Source organism: Takifugu rubripes, chromosome 18, assembly GCF_901000725.2.
Source record: "Takifugu rubripes chromosome 18, fTakRub1.2, whole genome shotgun sequence".
NCBI classification, from domain to species: domain Eukaryota; kingdom Metazoa; phylum Chordata; class Actinopteri; order Tetraodontiformes; family Tetraodontidae; genus Takifugu; species Takifugu rubripes.
In genome coordinates this window covers 9062994-9088809 of record NC_042302.1, presented here as the reverse complement: position 1 = coordinate 9088809, position 25816 = coordinate 9062994, and the positions used below count along the sequence as shown (strand labels likewise).

The window sequence follows — 25816 nt, the reverse complement described above, 5'->3', positions numbered from 1 at the left end:
TTGCTACCAGGTGATTTTATGTTCATGTGACTCATTTATTTTTTTAAATTTGTTTCGAATGTACGGAAGCGAAAAGTAGGTAAAAATGTGACATCGTCCAGCGACACGTCAACCACACGGAAATAGGTGCCTGCCTCTGCGTCCGTGTTGCTGGCAAAAGGACCATAATTTTATCATCATGGGTGAGTAATTTAAGTGTTGGTTGACAGAATGCTGCTCATTCGAGTATCTGCAACTGAACTGCTAATATAGACTTTGATTTGATATCACGTTCGCCTCGTGTTTTTGTGCTTGCCGGTGGCACCGTCGTAGTGCGACTCAAACAAGCTACCCTGCGTAGCTGCAATTAGCTGTTTTCTCATGACGTTGTCGTCGTTTTATTTGTTTCTTTTCTGTTCCTAAATCTTTTCACTTACGATTTTTCTGGTTATCTATTTCACAAAACCTGCGCACAAAGGTCAAATCATATTGTCCAGTCAGGCCAGTGAGTGAAGCTAAGTTAGCCAAAGCTAACGTGTTTTACTATCCGAGTGATGCACATTGAATCATTTTAATTCAGTTCCTTGCGATTCATTTTAATTTGATATTTTTTCGATTTCATTCAAGTCAACGTCTATTAACCCCATTCGAGCTCAAGTAATCGCTTCTTTACAAAGATTGAGCTAGTTTGCTGTGTTACTGAAGAAAATGTGCATCTTCTTTCCACCCGATTATCAAAAACTACTTTTCTTTGTTTTCTACCTTCAGGTGGTTTCTTTTCTAGCCTCTTCTCCAACCTGTTTGGCACCAGAGAGATGAGGATTTTGATCCTTGGCTTGGACGGTGCAGGAAAAACCACCATTCTCTACAGGCTACAGGTGGGAGAGGTTGTCACCACAATCCCCAGTAAGTACCAGTTTGTCCTGTTGATTTGACCTTTGCTTTTCCTTCTCTGCAGTTATTCCAGTTATTCCAATAAGACAGGTTTATCTCTGTTAAATATTTATTTCTTTGCCGTTTTTGGGTTATTTGTTCAGCACATACATCAGTAAAATGAATTCCTTGCAATTTACTTGGTGACAAATGAGGACGAAAGCCTAATTACTTTTCCTCCCACCAGTGGCTGCCTGGCAGTAATCAGGCAAGCTCTTTATGTTCTCTGTGCACACTTTACTCATGATCACTCTCCTACACAGCGATTGGCTTCAATGTTGAGACAATCACCTGCAAGAACCTGAAGTTCCAGGTGTGGGATCTGGGAGGACAGACTAGTATCAGGTACATTCCTCCTTGTTGTTCTTTTCTGTGCGAGCTTGAGTGTTGGCCCTAAAACTGAGAAGTGCCCCTGCCTTCTCGTCATCCTGTATCTGGCCCCGTGTGACGTCATGGCTCTGCTCAACAGGCCCTACTGGAGGTGCTATTACTCAAACACAGATGCGATCATATACGTGGTCGACAGCAGTGACCGCGACAGGATGGGCATCTCCAAGTCTGAGCTGGTGGCCATGTTGGAGGTAAAGATGGGTTGAACGTGTTGAGTCACAGAACCAGCGAGCAGAAAGACCTTTCTTTTATACTATACAACTCTTCTCCTCCAGGAAGAAGAGCTGAAGAAAGCCATCCTGGTGGTGTTTGCAAATAAACAAGACATGGAGCAGGCGATGACGCCCACGGAGGTGGCCAACGCTCTGGGCCTTCCTGCACTCAAGGACCGAAAGTGGCAGATTTTCAAGACATCGGCTACAAAAGGCATCGGCCTGGAAGAGGCGATGGAGTGGTATGTTAAGAGATCAATGTAGGAAAACTCATGCTGAAGGTGTGACGGAGGTTTAGTTAAAACTTAGGTCACGTCACCGAACCTGTTTCTGTTCAGTGTTTGCACAGATGAATCACGTTTGTTCTCTGCCTCGCGCAGGCTGGTCGATTCCCTCAAGAGCCGACAGTAGAGGCCCCGCCTCTTTTCTACATTACGATCTTTGGCCCGTCTGTTTGAAGCCTTGTGACTGATCCCTCGCAATGTCTCAACACCCACTGGACCAGTGTTTGCACTCCACCCGGAACTCCAACCCACACAAAGCCTTCGCTGAGCCCTCCGGATGCCCAACACCTGGGACTCAATGGGGCTGGGGGGGCACAGTCCAGACACAAACACGTAAAAGCTCTATGGCCTCACTGAAGGTAGGGCCAACAGGTGTTTCTGCTTGCACGGTTTGGAAATGCAAAAAATGTGGGCACATTTAAAAACTCTCTGCATATAGCTACAGTTCCCCGAAGACCCAGCAGGTGGCAGTATTTTGTTTTCCGTCATTGTCCAACCACCATTGAGTTCATCATTTTAACAGCGCCATCATCTTCTGTTGTTTTCTGGTCTAGTGACTGCAGCCCGGGAGCATTTTGTACCATATTTTCCATCAACTGTCATAAATTTCTGTTCTTTCCCCTCTTGTTTCATTTATGATCTGACTTTTTTTAAGACAATGATTTGGTAATTGAACCTCTTTCTGTTTGAAGGTGCAGCTTTGGCATGTTAGTAATGAAGTTATTCAACACTAACTGTATGCAAAGTTTTATGGTTGCATATTTATATGTGTGTACAGTGAAAATAATTCAGTAAAGATTGATTCCAGTGATTGTACAAAGTGTTAAAGCTCTTTGATTTTATTAGAAAATGTTTTCTATTTAATGTTTCTCTCAACAGTTTTGTCACTATATCAACAAATATTAGAATAGTAAAGTCATTATGGAACAGGAAGAGATGTGGAAAGGCCTGTCACCCTGCAGCGTTCCCAGCTAATCCCTCCATCAAAGGAGTCGCTGTTCTTCATCAGGTGGTCATCTTCATTCCCACCAAGCATCTTGGGTAAATGGCGGCATGGCTCACTGCACCATCGCCAAGTCTTTGAGCGTGTGGCTGCGCTGCTTCTTGGCTTTATATCCCGGTCGCAGGAATTCAATCTTCCTCTTCTTGGCTTCGATCTTGTTCCTGTGCTTCTTCAGTTTCTTCTTGGCTGCGATGTCTGGGTTAGCGACCGCCTGCGAGACCAAAACGAAGGACGTGAGGTGGCTGCTGATAATACAGCTGATGCTCTTGGAGCGGCGGCGTCCTTCCTACCTGTATGGCCCTGTGGCGTTTGCGTGCTGCTCGCCTCTGCGAAAACTCTTTCTGGACAGCGGAGAACGCGAGAGAGAACTTCTCCAGTCCCACTTGTTTCTTCAGCAGTTCGATCAGCTCCTGTGCCAGGTTCTTCAGCGTGGGATCTGAACAGAATCATGGAAGCATGAGGAAATCTGATGGCGATAAGCACTACCTCGACATCTGGGTTAAGAATGACCTTGTTCTGCATAGGTGCTGTCCAGCTCCCTGTACAGAGGAGTGATGATGGTGGTCAGATAGGGGCCCACGTTGTCCTTACCCAGGTCCATGGCTATCGCCCCCATGAACTTAAACACACACGTTCTCTGCAGACAAGAGGCCACAGAAAAAACAATTTTAGTCTATAAGGTGGAGGGCGGCAGTAGCGCAGGGTGTAAGGGGACTGGTCTGGGAAGCAGCACAGACACAGTTCAAGTCCAGGCATGGACAAACCATGGAAGGTGGCACCCAGAAGGTGCTCAGGCTGCACCCAGCCAGTGGCAGCACCAGCACACCCCAAGCAAGAGCACAATGCCCCCAATCATCAGGAGCTGCTGGGGTACCTTGAGGGGGACCTTGGGCGTATTCGCTGCCTCCCTCTTGGCCATCAGCGATAGCTTCCGCATCAGCCACATCAGGGAAGGAGGCCGGTCATCCTTCTCATCACCCTCCTCCTCATCCTGTTCATTCTCCCCCTGCTCCCTCTCCACCTCCCCCAAAGAGGAGACCACATCAGACTCAGGGGAAATGAGGTAGATCACCTTGCCAACAAAGAGCAAGTTCTTGATGACCTGTGGAGAGGGTGGAACAGAGCTGTCAAACAGGTCCATTGACAGATTGGATTCAACTCCTGCTTCAGTGTAAAGGTCACCTGCTCCCCTGACACTGACTCAAGGAACTTGGACTGCAGCTGATGGCAGAATGACAAGGCCAACTCCCGTATCTAAAGAACAAATGTAAAAATCATGACAAGTTGCAACAACAAACCAATCTCGAGCTCTAAGGAGAACCCAGCTTCACCTTCTTGTCAAGGCCGGTGCAGATGAAGGTTGTGGCCGATGGCTGCGATGAGGAATCTCCCCCCTCTCCCCCCGAAACAGCCACCAAGTGCTCTGGCTGATGAGCCGCAAACAGCTGACCAAAGAGCTGCGAGGCAGTCAGCCACACCCAGCAGTGAGGGTACCGTAGGTGGGCTTCGATATGAGCTGCAGGCACAAAAGCAACATGTCATATACGTGCACACGTGCGTGTGTGTGCAGAGGTGAGATGTTTCTTTACCCCAGATGTTGCAGAGGGTGTCGTGAGGTTTGCTGAGCTCCAGCAGGCCGCAGTGTTTGTTCAGTTTACTGATGAGCGTTAGAAGACTGAAGAGCAGCCGGTCGGCTCCTTTCTCATCCTGCTCCTCCTCGATCTGCAAGACATCGTCATCATCGATGAGCTTCGCCACTCAGGGACTCTAACTCGCAGCCAAAGATGGGTAAGAAAGTGGAGGCCTCACATCTTCGTAGTTGTTGGGGTTAATCTCCCGCTCCAGCAGGGGCAGCAGGTCGTCCAGACGGCGGGCAAACTTCTCCTCCTCCACCTCCACAAACAGCCCGCAAATCTGAGCGCCAAGTCTCTGAAGGCTGACCTGGGATCAGAGGATTGATGTTTCAGAGAAGTACGTGGACCTTTATTCAATAATCTCTGGATCTTTCAGACGTGGGATACAAACCTTGTCTGCATTCAGCCACGTGTTGACGAGGGTGAACAGCGAGTTCTGGTGGTCCACGTTCAGCTGAGCCAGGAGCGCCTTGATGGCCAAGGCGGCCATTTTCTTACAACGTGCCGAAGAATCGTTGATGACTACCAAGGACAGGGGGGCGAAGAAGAGGCCGCTGTGCTGCTGCAGCAGATTCTGAGCAGAGACAAAAACCCCCGGGAACATTTTTCAGAAATGTACAAAAGGAAGCATAAGTTTGGTCCTGCCTGGGCAGATTTCCTCACCTGAGGGAATGTCTGGAAGATGTAGGCCAGCATCTCCAGCACCGACTCCCTGCCCGCTTCATGCTCGTAGTGCAGCTGCGACACCACAAAGTCCAGGTGGTTTACCAGCTTCTTCCCCAGCGGGTAGTCCAGCAGGTATTTCAGATAAATCTAAACCCAAACACACAAACTGCAGCTGAGAACCTGAAGCATGAGCAGAACAAAACGTCTCGCCTCACCAGTACCTGCCGACAGTGGACCCTTATCATGGTGTTGCCGCCGGTGACAGAGAGTTTGGCCACTTTGTTCAGCACCTCCTCCATCTCTGGAACAATGAGCTTCCTGGACAGGATTGCCTGGAGGCAACAGACACACGTGGATGCTCAGATGTCCGGAAACGAACGGACGTTCCCGTCTGACGTTACCTTTAGTAGTCCGAAGGCAGTGGCCTGGCGAGACTGGTCGTAGATGTCCTCCTCGGCGTATCCCAGCAGCACCTGCAGCTGCGTCTCGGAAATCTTGTTGCTTTTGACATTCTTGACAAGTATGGTGATGGCCTGGGAGTGAACAGCAGAGGTCTCAGTGAAGCTCAGGGTGTTCAAAGGTAAACGAGACATAGCGGGACGCAGACTACAGCCTGGATCTTCGCTCCTGCCATGACTTGAGTGACACCTGTACATGCACGTGCATCACTCGCAGTACCTTGAAGCAGTTCTGGACCAGGAGGTAGTTCTCCCCGCGGGCAGCTCCAGCTTTGGAATAATCCTTCAACAGGACAAAGAGCTGTTTGGTCAGCTGGTTGGCGTTCTGCTCCACAGCTGGAAGAGGGAACTTCAACAGCCACGTGAAGGCCACCAGAGCCTCAGTGATCACCTGTGGTGGGGTCAGAGGTCAGGGTAAAGGTTGAGGTACTTCATGGACTGATTATTAAACCTGAAATGGGCAAACAGATAAAAGTTTGCACCTTCACGTGCATGGAGTTGAGACAGTCGAGCAGCAGCAGGACAAAAGGATCGAGCATCTCCAGGGCTGAGGTCTCAGATGACGTCACCTTGGATTTCTTCAGACTCAGGTGGAGGAGCTGAAGAACACAGTCAGCGTTGATGTCACGTCAGATCTAAAAAATGAGAAAATCCTGCCCACCTTGAGTCCCGCGTCCACCAGGATGTGCATGTTGGTTCGGCTGCTGACCGGAGCTCTCCGGCCACCTCTCTTAGGAGTAGGGGGCAGGAGGAGGCAGCTGGGAGGGGGCAGTCTGGGGTCAGGGGGTGGCTTAGCTGATGCTTTGTCTCTGCACACACACACACACACACAGACCACAGATGAAAACCAGCATCAATGAAAGTGAAGGATGTGTGTTAAAGCGGGTGTTGGAGTGTACCGGTCTCTCTTGGTGAGCAGCGGCAGACTCTCGCTGATCAGGCCGTGACACAGCAGCAAAATGTCCTTGGACGTCATCCCATCGTTGACGAGCAGACCCAGAATAATCCGACGGAGAACGGCGGCTACCCGGTTACACACCTTCAGACTGGAGGACGTCTCCAAAATCTGATGATGGCAAATTAACATGATACCTTTAAATCCAGGATTCCTGGCAGTGCTGAAACTACTAATAAAGTAACATTAAACCAACGTTTCCTTAAAGTTTTAAGTAGATATTAAGTAGCTTTTCCCAGCTGACCTCCTTCAGTGGCAGTATGAGACTGGTGATGCTCTCCTTGCTACAGAACTGGGCCAGCAGCTCGTAGGAGTCCATGCTCTTGCTGTGCCGAGCCTCCATCAGCTTGGACACGATTCCCTTTACCTCCTTCTCCTCAGCCACGGCTCCAAACAGCTCGTTGTTGAAAATCTGGATGATTGAAATAAAGATTTCAGCCAGTTGAGAGTCCGATTGTCTCTCAATAGAAGAGCAGTGAAGTGAAATGTACTTACACTGATGAGCATGTTCATGCACGAGTCCAGGTCCCCACTCTTCAGCGCCGGTTTGAGGACTGACAGTAACTGGTATACTGTGAACGTCAGCACGTGGACCTGGACAAAGACGACAGGGTTGCCGTCGGTTACCCATCACAGCGACTTTTCATAGAAATAACATATGATGATGCCGTTTCTGCTCGTACCTGGTAGCCCTTCATTAGGACGGACTGCATCTCTTTCAGCAGGTACTGCAGATACCTGATGCCCAACGTCTCGGTGATCTTCACCAGCGTCCCCCTCACCACGTCTCGGACCTCCTGGAAACGGTTCCTCAGCAGCACGCACACTTTGATCAGGATGCTGAATGACAGAACAAGATGAGTCTACTGTTGTCCGTCTGAAACACTCCATGGAGGCAGGTGCACTCGTACCCAGGCAGGTTGGCCTCCATGATGTGTGGCGGCAGAGTCTGCATCAGTTTCACCATGGCGAAGGCAATCGGAATCCTCCCCACCTCTTCCTCCTTCACGTCCTTCGACTTCACTGCCTTGTGCTCCTCATCACGCTGCACCTGTCGACACACACGTCCACTCGTAACGAGGGCCGAATAAGAGGGAAAAGGTGTGTGTGTGTGTGTTGTACCTTCGCAGTGAGACACTTGTGCAGGCGCGGCAGCACGCTGTTGTTGACGGTGTTGTGGATGGCCTTGATCAGAGCCTCCAGCTCGTCTTTGCTGTGCGGGAGCCCGCTGTGAACGGCGGCGGGTTTAGAAGCTGCGGCTCTCTCGGCTCCCCTGGAGGCGGCGTCCTTGGAAACGCTTTCTACAACTGCGCTGTTCGTTTCCATCGGAACGTCAGACTGTGTTGGCTTGCCGTCCACCTCCATTGGCTCTTCGCCGTCACTTGCATCTGATTCCAGCCGTTCCTCCTCGTCTGGACCCACTCTGGAGCTGCCAACTGGAAAATGATATTGTTATATAACTAATGGAAGAGAATTAGACAAAAATTGATTAGTTGTTTTAAAATTACTAACTCGCTACTTATGCATTCATTTGGCACGAAAGCAACTGAAACTAATGTTGCAGAATTTTAAAGGTGACTCACTTTCTCTGGATTTGGCTGCCTCTATTTCCCTGATGAGGGTCTCATGGTCAAAATGGAAGGCCTCCAGGACAGTGACCAGCAAACTGGTGGAAAAAGGAGGAAAGATAAGAGACAACTTTTATAGATTAAAGTTCTGAGGATTTGGGAAAAAAAAGAAAAGAAAGTTCTTCAGAATGTGAATGGAGCTGACCTGACGGCCAATTTCTGCTCGGCCTGCGCAGTTTGCAGGATGTGAATGAAGTGTTTGAGGTAGTAGAGGTATTTGGACCAGGTCAACCTGCGACACACGGCTCCCACCACCTCCACCGAAGCTGAAATCATGTTCTCATGCTGCCGTAAGGGTAAAAACACACACTGTCAATAACTCCCAAACTTTAGTGTAATTACAAAACCCAAGCTTGAGGTTCCACAGCTCGCCTTTAGCATCTTTTCATCCAGCAGGGCGGTCATGGCGTATGGCATGATGTAATTCTGGAGGGAGCGAGGCGTCATCATCACGTGACCGTCGTCCAGCTGTTTGGCCAACTTCCTGAGGGCACGACCTCGCCGATGGATCTGAACAGACAGAAAACACGTTGACGTGTCAGACGATCTTTTCCTTAAATATCAGCTTTGGGTGTTTTCCCACACTAACCTGGATGTGCTTCATGTGCTCAAAGAAGTCCGACTCAGGGTCGCTGTAATTGGTGAGCTGTACCAGGTCTCTAAATTCCTTCTTGGAGGGAAACGTCTTGACCAGGCAGGCCAGGACAGAGGTATACTCATGCTGCACACTCTGGAGGAGAGGACAGGAACATTCATCATGCTGACTGGGACTACTGAGGGTGTCAGTGGCTGGTTAGGAGATGAGAACTTGTGCTCCCACCTCAGTTTTGCTGCGGAGCCCTTTAATGACAGCGTCCAGGATGGTGTGCTGCACGATGTCCTTGTAGATCTGTTCTCCGGCCTCCACGGCCACCAGCTGGGTGATTACAGCAGACAGACAAAAGGTGGCGTTGTCTCCCAGCGACATGTCACCGATCTGGAGGTCAGAGGGAGAGGAAGGGGAGTCGTTAGAACCCCTCTGGGACTGTAGCATTCAGCTGACGGCACGGATTGGGTTTCTGCCTGCCTCATAGGTGTGGAAGCAGTTGTGGATGAGGGTGCTGATGTAGTTCAGGTCAAGAGTGCTCATCTCCTTGACTCTCCTGGTGGCGTCTTGAAAGGCCGTCAGACGCACGTCAAAGTAGATCTCATCCAAGTGTCGACTGTCAAAGGCATTCAGCTGGAAACACCGAGGGAAGCATTAAAGTGTGACACGCAGAAAGAGATTAAGCTTGATCACTGAATTTACCTTCGATGCCATATCAGTGATGTAACTGAGTGAAGGGTCCAGATCCGAAAGAGTCTAGAAGACGAGCAAAAGCAGAAAAATATCAGAACTTTTGCAGGAATTAGCAAAAAAAAAAAAAAAATTTAATAAGGTGAACCAAATGAAAATGAACTATTTGTAATATTAGACTAAATAAATGCAAAGACAAGTGTTCTGCTCTTTTGTACCTGGAAGACATTGGTGAGGGCCTGCCTGGGCAGCTTGTTCTGGATGATGGAGAAGAGCTTGCTGAGCGGCTGGAGGAAGGCAGATGGCTTCAGGCTCTGTCGCAGCAGGTTCTGCACCGTGGCCAGGATGTCGATTTCTGTCTCCTGCAACCATCCCGCAGTAACAGTTTAATTCGATCTACGAGTGAAGGGACTACGCACTCCACATTTCTCTGTTTTCCCCCAACAAACTGTACTGCAATGCTTTTAATTTGAAGTCCTACTTGAGGATTGTTGGCTCTCTGGAGGTAGGGCAGCAGCAGGCCGATGAGCACCGAGCTCTGCTCCTTCTCACTCACAAATCGGCTGATCCTAAAAAACAATAGGAAGACAACATTCTGAAAAGTCTGAGGAGACAAAGAGAAAAGCATTCGGTGCTTTCACTCACTTGGAAAGAATGTTGAGCTCTTTGGCCACCTGCACCCGGAACTTCTTCCTCTTGAGTCTGTCAGTGTTGCGCACCACTCCGCTGAGGTACCCCAGCAGGTGGGATATATGAGGCAGCAGCAGCCTGGAGCCCTGACCTAATGTGTCTGGATGAGATGAAATAAGATGCACATTTAGTGAGATTAGAATAAATACAAGAGGGAGAAGCAGACCTTTATTATGGGCTGACCCGCAGAGATGAGAGCGCCCTCTTCTGGCTGTGGGAACACACAGTCATTGACCGTCAGCTCTTTCTCGATCTCTGTGCCCACAGAGTAGTCTGTGGTTGCCAGGGAGTCAGCGATGTCCATAACCATGGTGATGGTCCCTAAGGAGGTGTTCTTGGCTGAGAGGAGGGCAAAGACGTTTCGGAGGACGTCGCACTCTGGCTGGTTCGGCCTCTGCTTGGCCAAGAGGGGAAAGTACCTGAACCACACAGTCAGCATCAGAGGAGCATTAATTATCAAATTAGTAAGAAATAAAAATAGAGGCTGCTGCGTTCAGGTGTAACAATAAAGAATATAGATCTCCTTTTAAGTGTCGTTTTTGAAACATATAAACTAGAACATTCACAGCTCTGACCTGGCATTTTTGCACCACAAATGGATGAGTTTCAACAGCGGAGTCGGAGAGTAAGTGCTCTCCGTCGGGAGACGGCACACCTGTGCAGAAGACATTTTTACAGTGAAATGGAAATGATGTGGACAAACAAGGTAAACGGGAAAGACCAAAAAGTGTAATTGGACATGCCTGAGGCCAGACCACAGCCTGGAAGATGGCATCGCACTCATCTGGGCTAAAGTCGTACCAGTCGAAGTTATCAAAGAAATCCTGGATCCGGAGGATGCCGAGTCGCCTCAAGTTCTTTAGAGGACTGATGCAGCCTGGGCGGAGCTGCATATGACAGAAAGATAGGACATGTTAAGATAGGACGCAGATGTTTACAACTCTGTGGCGAGCTGACTTTGTTTGAAAGTGCACATATGTAGCTGTGCTCATGCCACTACACAACTGCATCAGTACCTATTCACCAATCCTTATTACCTGATCCCTCCTGTCCAGCAGGGTGGACACTGAAGCAGTGACACACAACAGGATCTGCAGCACTTTGGGCAGGTAGTTGTGGATGAGGTGCCCTAATTTGTGTATGACCACATTGATGATGTTCAGCAGGCTGTGCTGGCGACCCAGCGGAAGGATGGAGCCCGCGTCAGTTTCTGCTACTGCTTTATCCACAGCTGCAAGACAGGAACCTATGGAGACAAAATTTTTAAAACAAACCACAATCAAACCATCTGAGCTTCATTCCTCTGTACCTTTGCGTTATATTAGGGTTCCAGAGCAGAAATAAATGTAATGTTGCTACACTGCCATCTAGCGGCGAATATGTTGAACAGCACATAATAATAATTAACCAATATTGGGATTTTTTTCTGTGGCCAAATATTGAACTAACAACATCTCACTTCCTACCTTGGCTGTAATGACTGATGGGCTCCAGCAGCAGGTCAATAAATATTCCCAGCTCCTCAGTCTGGCACCCAGCCAGGAAACGCAGGATGATGGAGGAACGCGACGCAGCGCTCGCCTTGCCCTGAAATTTGCTGCCTGCTTTGCTGCGCAGACGGCCAAACAGGATCCTGTCCAACAGACAGCAAACACAGAGGCCAGTCACCAGTAGATCAAATCAGTTACATTAGTTATCTATTAATCTAGTTAAAAAAAAGGATGAATCAAACAGACGACACGGGCATAAAAGGCTTTTTAAAGGAGTTTCCAATTAATGAAAAGGTCAACAGTGAGGGAGCGAGACAGACTCTAAAACCACATTTTTAGTTTTTACAGACCCAGCAGATGAAAAGGATTTACAATATAAATCAACTGACAAGCCAAAACCGAACTGCAGGGTGTTGTTTGATGTCTCATTAGACTCCAGAGAGATTTCAGTACATTTCCTCAGCTTGGTGAGTTTAATGTTGTGAAATATGCAGCATAAATCCAGGAAGAGAATCTTCACTGGTAATTTATTGGTCTTTGGAGGAACTAGAGTGCAGATTTTATGACTTCGAGGCATCTCCATCAGTCCAAGACTGATGCAGATAAAGCCTAATAAACACACACACACGCACACACACACTACCTCATGAGGAGTGGGATGAGGGTGGCTCTGTGTGAAGCATTCACCACTCCTGTCTCTTCAGATATATTAAAATGGACAATCTCCTCTTTGAAGTGTTTGTCTTGGAGCAGCCTTTCAAGATTCTCCCTGAAAACACAGACACCAAAATAAAGGCCTCATTATTCAGACAGAAACAAACACAACCCTCATATTTATACACATTGCCTAAATTTGAAAATGCATCAAGCGTGCACTGATGAAAAAGGAAAACACTGTCACTAAAAATGGGGCCTTTGCAACAGAACAAAGAGCCTCACACAAGCGTGTGCACTGATACACTCTCCAGGACACACACACATCAGTGTGTGCTGGGAGAACAGCAAACGGATATCTTGATAACAGAGCGTCGTGTCCAGCAGCACAGAAGAGAGGTAACATTCCTCAGAGGACATGGAGCCTGATAATTATCAAAAGTCCCAACAATGGCTCCATTCAGGGCATAGAAAAATGGGACACTGTTGAAAGGAAATGTGACCACATCCTGTTATCCTGTCCACGTTTCTTACTTGTACGGCACGATGTTGGGGTCTCTGTAGGTAAGAACACATTCCAGCGCCACTCGCTGGATATTCTGGTCCTGATGGCACAGCAACTGTGAACAGATAAAAGCATCTTTTTACTCCCAAATTTGAAATGATTAAACACAGATATGATGTGATAAAACTTTTGATATTTAATGAACAATAGGGAGGATCAGGCGGTTGATGTGGGTCGTGCTTTACCTGGTTATAGAGCTCACTGAGGCTACTCTCCAGGTAGAGAGAGCGAGGGTTTAAAAATTTGGAAAACACTTTCAGATGTGTAATTAACTGTCTGTAAATGACAAAAACACAAAGGGTCACAATTTCCATGTAGCCTGAACACAACAGAAAAAGATGCCAATGTGGTCTACTGCGTTGCTAAGGGTCAAATTAAGGGTCAAACATGACATGGAATATCTTAAATTTCTCTGAGAAAAGGATCACTGGTTCTAATAAAAAAAGGTCAAATATGACGTAAATCCATTCTAAGTTTTGCTGATATTTACTTCCTAACTGAAGTGAAGTTTGAGCACAAGGAAATTACATCAACTTTAAACTGAAAAATCACAGATAGTTTCTCATACTTGGCAGCGATTCCTCTTGGAACGGACTTCTTCTGTTGCCTGCCCGATTCTTCTGCCTCTTGCTCATCGTCGTCTCCCTCCTCCTCTTCTTCGTCCACCCCAGACTCCTCTGGGGCATCATCCTGCTTCCTCAGGTCCTGAGTCGGCGCCACCAACGGGTCCGCAGGGTAAAACTCATTCCTGTCAACACAAACAACAATAGCACCAGAAGTATAACTCCTGTAGAAAGGTTTATTTTCACGTTCCGTCAGGCTGGTTTTGCCCTGACCTGATGAACCGGAGCAGCAGGGGGCTCAGTTCCCGGCTGCGTGGTTCCACCCTGTCAGGAAACTGGACCATGGATTGCCACAGCAGGTTACGGAAGTTGGGGAAATCGGTCCTCTCGTTGGGCTCTGTGGCTAACTTCAGCTGCTCCAGAAACAGGACCCCCACATCCCCACTTTCGATAACGTCGCACCCAGGCTCAGCTCTCGTCCCTCCCGTAGACTCATCGTGGTCTTCCTCATCGTCCTGCAGTTGTTTTTCTGTAACAATTAGTGGGAGCCGCTTTAATCACACACAGCCTCTGCAGCTAAATACCCCAAAGTAGAAACCTGCAGGCCTTACCAGCCAGTCCAGCCACCTTCTCCAGATGTTCATGGAAGACCCCCCAGAACTCTTTATTGTCCATCCCTCTTGCATGGCTCCTGTGGCAACAAAGAAACACATTTATGTCAGAGGCATATTTGTAGTTTTACAACTTTTGGTATTATCTAATTTACAGCCTTTAAACTCCCTGAAGCCTTTAATGGAAACAATTCAAATAATCTCACAGTGAGACATGCTAATATTTTAAAAAATGGGGAAATCTCAATGTCAATCAAGCATGGCTTGATTCCATTATCTGGAAGTGATAATCACACTCACACAAGAAGCTCAATGACTGCTTCCCACAGAGGCCTGAAGTTGACATAGAGCATTGCAATGAGGTAACGCAGAGGTACCTGAGAGAGCAAGCAGGTTGTGTTAACGCCATAATCTTACACATCGTGTTTCTAATGATTTCTACACATGCAGCGATCTAATTAAAAGGCTGTTTATAGCACAACACCTGCTGGAAGGTGGTGTGGGGCCCCTGTGGCAGACTGCGCTGCACCAGATCGTGTCTCAGCTTTCGGAGGTGGAGCAGTTTCTCTCTGTAGTCCTGCACCGTGGCAGGTACCAGCTCAGCCTGGAGGCAAAGGGCAAAAACGGGCTGCGCCTCTACATTCTCCTCACCCTGCACGGAGAAAGAAAAACTCATGCTGCAGTGTGTTCTGATCTGGAATTGTTTGGGAATCTTGCCTGAGGGTCGTACCTCGGACTGGGGAGGGAGCTCTGCCTCAAACTGAGACAGAATTCTCAGAGTCAGCAGGCGGACCTGAGAGGAAATCAAAATAGCTGAAGATAAAAATGCATTTGTTTGTGTCAGGATGGTTGGTCTGCGGCACATACTTTAGAGACGTTGGAGGAGAGGTTAGCATGCAGGATCTGGTGGAGGTCCAGCAGCGCCCTGTGGGACAGGTGCTCTGAAACACCGCTGAGGGACAGGCGCGTGTAGTAGAGGTCTCCAAGGAGCAGAGCAGACAGGTCTGTGGGAAAGCTCCTGTATCGACCATAAACACAACAGTGTGACCTCTGATGAAATACAACAGGTCTCCAACAGGTCTCACTCCGGTATGTTACCGTAGGACTGAGTTGATCTGGTCCACGGTGATCAGGGAGAGGGATTCTGCAGAGTGGTCGAAGGTGAGAAGGCAGCTCAGGGCCTGTCTCGCCACATACAGGCCAGCTGAAGAGGAACAAGTCATTATCATGTCTCCAATAAATAAGAGAAATGGCAAATAAAGGTTTAATGTAAATGTGGGGAATGAAAACTCAAATACCTTTTGCCAGTTTTCCTGCCTCGATCTCACACAAGAGCTGGTTTAAAAGCGCAGTGACGGCTGGAACCACAGCGATTGCATCAAGAGGTCTGAAAATAGGGGGAAACTATCAATATCTAAAATGATCACCATGACATATCAGTGCTTATAAAACTTTATTTTATGAAGCTTCCTTTACTTCCTCCATTACTGCATAGACAATTTTTGAACGGGGACATCAGTCCACATAGAGAGCACAAAATGATGTGTGTGTTACCTGAGGTGTGGCAGAAGCACCAAAGAGCTCCACAGCAGTGACAGGTCAGTGAACTTTCCCCCCTCTCCAGGAGATGGGATCAGAGACAGCACCATCTCTGGGACTCTTGGCTGATTGGTAATGCTGCTGGACTCCTTCTGGCTAAAACTCCTGCATGAGAAACAACATTTTCTAGCAAAACTGGAGGGATTGATGTAGGAAAAATAAAGATGGTTCTCAGTATCTGACCCAGTGGTCTGTCCAGTGAAAAGCAGCGGGTAAGTTTCAAAAGCCATGGAGCCATCTGTGGGGGGCGGGGCTTTGGCGAGGATCAGGCTGACCAGCACATTCAGGCCAGAGTTGCGGGATAAAGAATCACCGGAGCGGAACAAGCCGGCAACAAAGCGCAACATGGTGGGAAGGAAGAGCTGCCGGAGGAGGAAGAGATGTCAGGTGATGCGCAGAGAAGAAGAGACAAAACAATGTAACTGAGGTGATTCACCTGTTCAAACTCTTTCATTGTGAACATCTCCTTTGTGAATTCCAGGATCAGATCTTTTCCCAACGTGCTGCTGAAAACCTTGTGAAAGAAAAGAGCGCTTCACATCCTCCGCGTGTATAAAACCTCTCAATCACCGGAAGAAACGTCATTTTCAATGATCATGACCAAACCTTTTGGATCATCTCCTTGATGAGTGACGTAGGCAGGGTGATGTTCTCCCCGAGGAGCAGAGAGGAGGTGATCTGGAGGAGCAGCCGGGAACAGGACGCTGGCAGAGTCGAACTCTGTGTCAGCTGCAACACCGTCTGCACGCATGAGATGGATAAAAAAGTGAGGGTAGGACTCACCAGAGGCCACGGATGCACAATTTGTATCTCCTCTAAGCGATAATGTTCTTGGGAGCTTTACATCACTGTTACATTAAGGACAGATGAAGGAGAGCTCCTCCTACCTGGCAGACAGACTCTGGCTTGGTGATCTTAGCCCCGTCCCTGTAGGACACCAGTGTGTGAAGGATGAACAGCAGCCTCTCCAGCTGCTCTGCTGCCTCTTCTGCTTTTTGTCCTTTTGCCTCCACGATGCCTGAGACCTCCAGCACACTGAGCTGGAGAGGAAGACAGACCTCAGTCAGCTACACTTGTATGTACCTCACTTCCTGACTGATTGGTAGATCACATTAAACATCTGAATTACCTCTAAGGCCTCCCACAAAACCAAGAAATGTTCCTTGTCAATGTGATTTGCTGCAGTCTGGGCCATGTGGTCCAACGCATCCCTCACAGTGTCCCAGGGCAGAGAGGGCCCAGGGCTGGTTGAGGGCCCGAGTTTACGCAGGGCAACAGGGAAAGTCTTCAGAGAAATGTAAGAGGAAACAGAAGTTAAAGCTTTATGACATAAATATCCTCATAATTCGAACTTTGGAGCTCATAAAATGAATTCTGAATTTAGTTCAACCTAAATCTCCTCACTATAAAGGTCACTCTCTTTAAAGGAACTTACTTTTGCTGCACAGGAGTGAAACATATGTCGGACTCCTTTGCACATTTCGAACAGCAGCTGACCAGCTCCCTCCGCCTTTTCGGGGTGCTGCTGAAGATCTGTGAACATATGACTCAGCAGGGCATCGATGTCCGGAACCTGAAAAACGCGAGAACATCCGCTTATAACTGAGGCATGCAAAAGGAAGGCACAAGTTCAGTTTGACATTGGTTGTTGCCCACCTTCCTCATCAAAAAAGAAAAACTCTCGGCTGCAAAGAGGCGGATGTGCTCCTTCTTGTGTGCCAAAAGTGTACTGTATAAACTGATGGGGAGGAATTAAGTGTTACTTGTAGAATTCCAAAATTCAGCTTTCAATTGACTGTGATGGCTTCACTCATTGATTTTTTTTTTAACCTGTAGATATTGCTCATGTCTTTCACCATGAGCCGCCACAGGTACTTGTAGAGATATGAGAGGCAGGTGAACGCCCACTCCAGCAGCTCCGTGTCCTTGGTGTCCAGCAGCGAGGTGATCAAAATAAAGAAATCAGGAAAGTGGGGGTAGAAGTCAGTCTGCAGATCTCTGGCCAGCTGCACCACCAGGCTGGGGGACAAAAGACAAATTCAACACCAGACTTAGGGTAGTTATTACATTCACCGGCAGCTGTACAGCAGATCTGTGTCACTGTTAGAAACAACATACATATACAGAAAAAAGCAGAACCAACTCACTCAAGTAATGGCTGGTAGGCCAAACTGTCCTTGACAGACAGGTGTGTTTTCAGACTCTCTACTATTGCTTTTTGATGAAAAACCAGCATGTTGAATGACTGGCTCTTGCTGGAAACTTCTTTCAGAAAAGTAGCTGAGGAAAAAAACCAGTAATTTTACAAATTCTACAATTGCTGCACTTTAGGAAACCAATAGTTTTTAGTTCTCATAACAAGTCATGATGCTACACTGGAAAACCTACTGAAATGCACTGTCAAGTTGAGGTCTCTCCATTTTGTCAGCCCCTCGGAAAAATATGTTTCCACCTCCTGTAAACGGAATAATTAATGTTACTGATTCACGCAGACATTAAAATGAGCAATTGAATCTGTTTCACAGTACAAACCTCTGCGTAAGATCCAGTCCTGTCAATACGGTGAATGACATCAATGTTTACGTTGGCAAGTCTTTCAGCAAAAGTGAGAAACTGAAAGAAATACAGCAGAATGACTTGAAAATTGCTAATGTCAACAGATGTTGTGATAATGGGACTGTATCTGATTTTAGAATGAATGCCATTTTCCGATCCAACTTAAATATGATGAAAACGTGTGTAATGTTTTCTTGTATATAAACAAAAGCAAAAAAATTACAAGTTTAACATTATTATTACGTCTCCATAATACCCCTGAGTACGTTAGCAACATGTAGCAACAAGTTTCTCGACTCACCCTGAAGGTGTTCTCAGATTTATGATGCGAGGATTTGGATTTATTCATCTTGCTGTCGCTTGAATTATATTATATCTCCAATAGTCGAAGTACGCTTCAAATAATACATTAAATTGAAATTAATTTAGTCTACAGGGTCTCAATGTTTACACACACACGCCGACACACGGACGCAGCCATTTTGTGCAAAGCATGATGGGAAATTGCTCCACGTGGTGGGCAGACACAGAACAAAATTGCGAGAGAGAAATCCCTTTTAACTTCCGGTTTTGTGTGTTGTTTAACTTCCTTCTTGATCTATACTTGCAAATAGTTAATGTTAAAATACTAATGTTGACATAAGACAAGTATTTAAAAAACACGAGAAACAAACACACAGAACAAAAATCGACCAAGTGGCCTAACACTTACCCACCTGACTCACGTTTTTTGTATAAATGTGTTACTTTAGCGTAAAACTGCTCATTATTTAAACAGTGTCTAAATGTGAATCAGGTGAAAATTTCAATTAAAATTGTTGGAAGTCACATCACTTCAACTTTCCAGAAATTCTCTGTCCTTGCCCCTCTCTCTCTCTCTCTCTCTCTCTCTCTCTCACACACACACACACACTCACACACACACACACACACGCACACACACACAAAAATAAAAGGTTTCAGGACTGCCGCCCTGCTCTTGACTAAAAGGCAGTGTCAGATATCACCAGTGTTCATTTAGAGAGGATCTACACAGAAGTTTCTCTAATTTGATTTTATGTTTTGGTCGCACTGACACCAAAATGTCAGGGGACGCTGGGGTTGGTTCCTTTGCAGCAGCCGACTATGTGGTATTTGCCGTTATGCTCCTGGTTTCTGCTGCAGTTGGGGTCTACTATGCTTGGGCGGACAGGGGCCAGAGAAGTTCATCTGATTTCTTAACGGGAGGCCGAAGACTGACCGCTCTGCCTGTCTCTCTGTCCCTGACCGCCAGCTTCATGTCGGCCATCACAGTGCTGTCCAACCCAGCCGAGGTAAGAGTACATATCATTTGTATATTTAATAGACACAATTCAGCCAAATGATCAGGTACCATGTTGTACATTTTTCTTGACATCGATCAGTGTTTATTTTGATCTAACTGCCAATTTAAATACTAAAAAATAAGAGTTGAATATGAAAATCAACCAACTGCATTTGTCTTTCATAGGTCTACCGATACGGGGCCAATATCGTCTTCTATGGCGTCTCATATGTGATAACGATGGTGGTGACGTCAGAGGTCTTTCTCCCAGTCTTTTACAGGCTGGCCATCACCAGCACATATGAGGTGAGGATAGTTTGGGTTTTAATCAGAGGATGCCTGGCAAAAATATTTAAAAAAATTAAAAATGTTTTCAAAGCTTTTTTTTTTAAATTCTGTTGATAAAGTGTAACATGATGTTAAATGTTCTGCAGTTTAATTGGGAAGAATAAATACCATATTTACATTCTATTTATTCTTTAATATTAAAATAAGACAATATCAGTAGTTTAGTTCAGCCCAAAATGAACTTGGATCCCAACTTAAATTTAGACTTATATATATAAATATGTGTGTACTGTATTTAATTAAAATGCTGATACTTAGTGGACCACAGTTCAGTTAAAGTAGTATTTAAGCCAATCTGCTGCATCAGTGTGATTTGATGAGTGCTTCTTAGAACATCTAACATCGCTGCGCTTCCTGACACTGACCTTTCGCATTGAATGTTCTTTTGTGTCTGAAGTATCTGGAGCTGCGTTTCAGCCGAGCAACCCGTCTGCTGGGGACTGTGCTCTTCATTGTTCAGACAGTGAGTAAAAAAGCAGCATTGACAGGTTCTCTGAGGCATAAGGTGCCACCGGTGTTTCGCTTAATCTCTGTCTGCTGCAGATCCTCTACACCGGGATCGTCATTTATGCCCCAGCTCTGGCTTTAAACCAAGGTATGTTGTTACATGCACTCTGGAAGGATCCGTTTAACATTCCTCCATTAGGGCACTTACGGCTGTACACGACCGACCATGTCCTCCCCCCACCCTCTCTCTGCAGTAACTGGTATGGACCTGTGGGGTGCAGTTATCTCCACTGGTCTGGTTTGCACCTTTTATTGCACCATGGTGTGTTAAGAAACACTTCACCTAGCTCATTCATGCTAGGGAGACTAGAATTGATTTTTCTGTATCCATAAGAGACATTTATTCCTGTTTCAGGGGGGTCTGAGGGCAGTGGTGTGGACGGATGTCTTCCAGGTGACAATTCAATCCAAACACACTTTACATTTAAAAAAAGTACAAATACACAAAGGATTATATACTTTAAATCCAAACTCTCTTCCAGCTCAGCGTCATGCTTGCAGGCTTCCTGTCTGTCATCATCAGGTCTGTGGACCAACAAGGTGGGGTCATTCCCATCATTTCAGATTCCGAACAAGGAGGAAGACTCAATTTTTGGGAGTGAGTATGTGCCACACGAAGAGAGAGACCCTGATCAGACAATTCTACTATCCAGTAACCTTTGCAGAAATATTGAAAACAAAATTAAAAGCACATTTCATGTTAGTTTTTCAGTCCATATGTCTTGTTCTGTGTCGTGTTTTTCAACCATGGCACCAGCTTTGACCCAAACCCACTGAGGAGACACACTTTCTGGACCATCAGCATTGGTGGGACCTTTGTGTGGTCCAGTATCTATGGGATCAACCAGGCCCAGGTTCAGAGGTACATCTCCTGTAAGAGCATCAGTCAGGCCAGACTGTGAGTCCTGAGATCCTTCAGTCCTCATAGAGACATATTATACACTCCCCACCCCCAACAATCGTTTCCCTTTCACACTTCTGTTCCCAGATCTCTCTACATTAACCTCTTAGGACTGTTGTTCATCTTGCTGTGCTCAGTGTTTGCAGGAATGTGTCTGTACTCGGTCTATAAGCACTGTGACCCGTGGACAGCTGGGCTGGTTTCTGCTCCTGATCAAGTATGACCAGATCATTAGCAGTCAGAATTGTGGGTAAAAGGTTCCAAACCACATCACACCTCCCGCTTCCTTTTCTCCCCCGCCTCTCTGAAGCTGATGCCCTATCTGGTGATGGATATCTTAAGAGACTATCCTGGACTTCCTGGCCTGTTTGTTGCAGCGGCCTACAGTGGATCTCTCAGGTTAATTTTTACTTTTATTCATAGATGTATCCATTTTAAATGGAACTCTAAACCCTGCCTGCTTTTGTTGTCAATCCACCCCAGCACGGTGTCTTCCAGCATCAACGCACTGGCTACCGTGACAGTCGAGGACCTGCTCAGACCGTACACTAGCATGAGTGAGAAACAGCTGTCCTGGATGTCCAAAGGGATGAGTAAGTAGGCTCAAAACGTCCAGCCAGATATGAACTATATTGTCAACTCAAGACAACTGGTTTTCTGCACTACTCTTATTTGCAGCGCTCTTATATGGGGTCTTATGCATAGGAATGGCTGGATTGGCCTCACTTCTCGGTGGGATTTTGCAGGTAAAGTAAACGAGCTGATGCCTGTGTGTTTTATTGGCTTTTAATCCTGAATTCTGCTTCTTCATTAAGGCAGCCATAAGCATATTTGGCATCATCGGAGGTCCTTTACTTGGTCTGTTTACATTGGGTATCATTTGTCCATTTGCCAACTCTAAAGTAAGCCCTCTAGTTGGTCATTATTTTTATTTAAACCTTAACTGGGCATTCCTCCATGTACTGATGAATAATTAACATTTATTGGATACAAATTCTTTAAGGGAGCTTTGACCGGCCTTTTGTCTGGACTGGTTTTATCTCTGTGGGTGGGGATTGGAGCCCAGTTCTACCCGCCTCCTCCTGTAATGGCCCGCCCTCTGTCGCTGACCACGGAAGGCTGTAACTTAAGTACAGCAGGCAACCTCACATGGACCTCCACAACTCCCGGACAAACACAGATGTCATTCACCACAGTCCCAGTACACAACAACGGGGATACGTGAGTATGAAGTGTATTCAGAGGTGGATAGATGCAAACTGATATTAGATACCGACCCTTTACTGATGTTTGATGCTCGGTCATGTGGTCATGATTAAGAGGTGCGGTCCTAGAAGGAAGGATTCCGTGCTGCTTTCAAGGGCCTGTGAAACTCTTACCACAATGGCATTATTTTAATGGATAATTATAAGATCAAATATAAACAAAGTATCACAGCCTCAGCGTGCCACTCAAACGTCCCATAGAGAGGGCCAATATGTTGCTCAAAGCGGACCATCGGGACTAATTTGGTTCTAGACAAATAGAGTTGGAACACAAATTCTCGCCAGTGAGTGGAGTTGTGCGCCGCGGCTGCACCTGCCTTAAAAATGAATGATCCAGCCGCACTCATTTGGATTCATTCTAGTGATTGTTCTCCACACCAACACACATTTCTGCTCCTTCCAGGGTTCTGCTGGCAGATTCCTGGTACTCACTTTCCTACCTTTACTTCAGTCTCATCGGAACCATAATAGCCGTGGTTGTGGGAGTACTGGTCAGCCTGCTGACAGGTAGACTTCAGTGGATATGTTTCAAGTGACACATCTCAGCATCAGTGTGATAATGGTCACTGATTCTCTCCTTTGTGAGCATTTTAGGCGGCTGGAAGTTGAAGGTTGAGTCCAGGCTGATGTTAAAGAAAGAAGATACAAGCCTCTATCATGCCGTGAGGGCTTTTAATGACAGAGTACGTACTCCAGCAATGAAAATTTCTATAGTGGAGTATGTCAGGCACTGAAAATGTTTATGTTCTGACCTCTTTAAGGTCAAGAGATGCACAGGAGAACCCGAAAGGGCAGTTGGGGCTAGAGAAAAGACGCTCGGGGGGTCTAATCCTGCCTTCTGTGACACTGACCTGGACAGAGATCAACAGAGCAACATGAACTCACACTAATTTTGTTTTATAAAAATATTTTTTTCATGGTTTAATGCAAACATTTTTTTATGAAAGAGGATCATTCACTCTAAACATACTTTATGCTATGTTGGATAGCAATATTCTCAAGTGTGTCACTGCCGTGTTCTCTGAATGAAGACTTCAAGGAGGAAAATGCCAATTTCCAAATGTATTTAGCAAATAGAATCAATTCAAGGTACAAATATTACAGAGCTCCAGGCCAGTTCAAAACCCTACAACAACAAAGTCAATTGTCAGGGCATGAAGTCTGACAACCTAACTATCTTTTATAGAAACACATATACAAATTATTGATGCTAATCCAGTCCGATGTCTTCTGATTGGATGACCTTGTCTTCTCCTTCCAGTTCCACTGGATGCTAGCACAGTCCTTGTTCTCTGTTGTTTTTAACTGTTTCCCAAATAGCCAGGTCAAAGTTCACATTCTTCTTGCAGACAAACTTATCAACACCACTAAACTATGCTGTCCAGATTTACAAAGGGTGTTTAACACTTTCAGCCTGACTGCCTCCCCTGATTACAAGTATCCAAACAGCAGTCATGTCAAGGAAGGGTCAACTGACTGCTTATCTTTATTACACATGCTAATGATTATGTTATCCCTAACATCCAAACTAATTCTAACAGAAAACAGGAACATATACAAAAAAGCAGACACAATTCTCTTCAGTCTGTTTTTTGAACTATGAATGGACAAGTTGGAACTGAGTGAGCTTCACCACCAACAACTGAAAGCCCAACATAAACAGGCCAAAACAAGTTGAACCAAACAGAACACACACATTGAGTTGGCCTATGGTGCTTTAAGTCAAGGTCGGTGCACTCACTTCATTTTGGATTTGGTCTTGAGGACTCTTGGAGGTTTCTCTGCACTGTCGAGTGCTGTTGACTTCCACCCTGCTTCTCTCTTCTGCCATCAGTCTGTGGGGTGGTATTATTTCAACAGGCTATGTGTATAGTGCTAACTCCAATTTGCTTAGTAAAGGCTCAAATCTAAGCTTGGCTATTTGATGACTCGTCATTTTCATTGTTACAGTCAAATGCAGACACACACACGACTGGATGAGGTTGGAATTAAGATTTATTGAACGTTGGTTCAGGGCAAAACCACGTGGTGCTGGAAGCAGCGAGAGACGAACAATCAGTTCTGAACTGGAAACAGGAATAATGAAACAAACTTGCATTCAGCGTTTTAGGAGCCAGACTATACCATACGGGGTTAACGACAAATTGGCAATGATTGGAAAGTGGACCAGGCTTTAAAGCAGGAGGCAGGTGTGGAAGATTAGCTGGAGATGAGTTCCAGGTGTGGAGATCGCCCGACAGGAGAGAACCTGGAAGCAGCCCTGCCCGGCCTGGAAGTAAACAGACAAGGGAAACACAGACAAGCAACAGAAGGAAGGGGAGAGGGAAACACTCGGGAACTCCCCAGCAACAGTGCAAATTTAAAAATTAACAAGCCTTAAAACACCCCCATTTTCTTGCAGTGATACTCTTGTTGACACACAGCGACATGACTGACCCTTTAAAACAGACTAAGGTGATGATCAATGGCACCATTGGAGGTTTCCTAAGAAGCGTCAACCATCCATTATCCCCCATGATCCGTTCCAGTTTGCATACAGGACCAACAGGTCCACTATCCTCAGTGGATCAGCCATCTCAACTGCTCTCCACCCAGCCCTCACACACCTGGACTCTGAAGACTCTTATGTCTGAATACTGTTCCTAGATTTTAGCTCAGCATTCAACACCATCATCTCCCAACAGCTAATAAACAAAATGGGACAATTTGGAATCAAGACCACTCTGTGTAACTGGGTACAGAGGGGCCACAGAGTCTACGGGCTGGCGGCAACACCTCCAAGACAGTCAGGGTTAGGTTGGGTTTTTTTTTGCCTTATTTATAGTTTTATTTTACGTTATTCTATTATTTTTTAATTTACATTTCAGTTTTAAAGCACAATAAGCTAGAGAGAAGAGAAACGGTATTTCAGTTAATCTGTATGTTCAAAACATGCAGTGACTTGACAATCAAAGTATCTTATCTATCTTATCTTATCTTCAGACTTGGCCCTTTCCAACTTATGGTGTCAGATATCAAATATATTAGTTATTGCCATCTGCAGCAATTTCCTTCAGGGCGTGAGGGTAAAGCCAATAAATTTTGCTTTTATGAGTTTAAAAATTGATGCTGGTAATAAAACAAAACCTCACTTTTTTTCCCTTCACACCTTTTATTTGACCTTTTTATTTGAAGTGTTCATTAATCTTATTACTGAAAGATCAAGCCCACTATTGGGGTGTAAATTAGCCTTTGAACTTCAAGGTATTTAAAATAAAAAATACCCTTTGAACCTCTAAGGTATTTAAAATAAAAAAATACCCTTTGAACTTCTAAGGCATTTAAACAAAACAATTGGCTTTAAACT

The 25816-nt window shown here is 46.0% G+C and overlaps 3 protein-coding genes across 4 annotated transcripts; 2 read left to right on the top strand and 1 right to left on the bottom strand.

Moving 5' to 3' along the window:
• Nucleotides 1–46: 46 nt before the first annotated feature.
• On the top strand, nt 47–2614 carry arl1 (ADP-ribosylation factor-like 1). The gene is made up of 6 exons (XM_003972944.3): nt 47–182; nt 748–885; nt 1176–1257; nt 1382–1493; nt 1578–1756; nt 1895–2614. The coding sequence occupies exons 1-6, from the start codon at nt 179–181 to the stop codon at nt 1923–1925; spliced, it is 546 nt and encodes a 181-aa protein (XP_003972993.1). The 5' UTR covers nt 47–178; the 3' UTR covers nt 1926–2614.
• Nucleotides 2601–18633, bottom strand: utp20 (UTP20 small subunit processome component). The gene is made up of 61 exons (XM_011613506.2): nt 18448–18633; nt 18123–18203; nt 17979–18045; nt 17738–17870; nt 17421–17609; nt 17247–17328; nt 17026–17163; nt 16720–16875; nt 16478–16630; nt 16197–16331; nt 16027–16104; nt 15774–15952; nt 15546–15695; nt 15290–15378; nt 15090–15195; nt 14859–15009; nt 14722–14784; nt 14476–14643; nt 14292–14368; nt 13992–14071; nt 13654–13909; nt 13386–13565; nt 13003–13093; nt 12787–12872; nt 12242–12367; nt 11575–11741; nt 11146–11354; nt 10852–10995; nt 10684–10763; nt 10292–10527; nt 10064–10208; nt 9900–9987; nt 9637–9780; nt 9431–9484; nt 9209–9361; nt 8963–9118; nt 8732–8872; nt 8515–8652; nt 8288–8427; nt 8098–8180; nt 7637–7950; nt 7426–7565; nt 7198–7354; nt 7010–7108; nt 6759–6926; nt 6459–6625; nt 6221–6368; nt 6042–6158; nt 5780–5950; nt 5503–5634; nt 5323–5433; nt 5099–5248; nt 4827–5009; nt 4611–4742; nt 4391–4523; nt 4133–4317; nt 3984–4055; nt 3676–3903; nt 3312–3438; nt 3092–3237; nt 2601–3012 (listed from the first exon to the last, which is right to left on the bottom strand). The coding sequence occupies exons 1-61, from the start codon at nt 18493–18495 to the stop codon at nt 2857–2859; spliced, it is 8376 nt and encodes a 2791-aa protein (XP_011611808.2). The 5' UTR covers nt 18496–18633; the 3' UTR covers nt 2601–2856.
• Nucleotides 18634–19114: 481 nt separating this feature from the next.
• Nucleotides 19115–23393, top strand: slc5a8 (solute carrier family 5 member 8). 2 transcript variants are annotated; one of them, XM_029851556.1, is made up of 17 exons: nt 19115–19459; nt 19636–19755; nt 20195–20260; nt 20341–20392; nt 20499–20566; nt 20660–20698; nt 20787–20902; nt 21062–21166; nt 21293–21422; nt 21516–21604; nt 21689–21798; nt 21884–21951; nt 22021–22107; nt 22209–22426; nt 22874–22977; nt 23065–23153; nt 23232–23393. In XM_029851556.1, the coding sequence occupies exons 1-17, from the start codon at nt 19229–19231 to the stop codon at nt 23358–23360; spliced, it is 1821 nt and encodes a 606-aa protein (XP_029707416.1). In that variant the 5' UTR covers nt 19115–19228; the 3' UTR covers nt 23361–23393. The 2 variants fall into 2 exon arrangements, with proteins under 2 accessions (XP_029707416.1, NP_001267013.1); NM_001280084.1 differs by having other exon boundaries at nt 19222–19459; nt 21062–21202; nt 23232–23367.
• The last annotated feature ends 2423 nt before the right edge of the window (nt 23394–25816 follow it).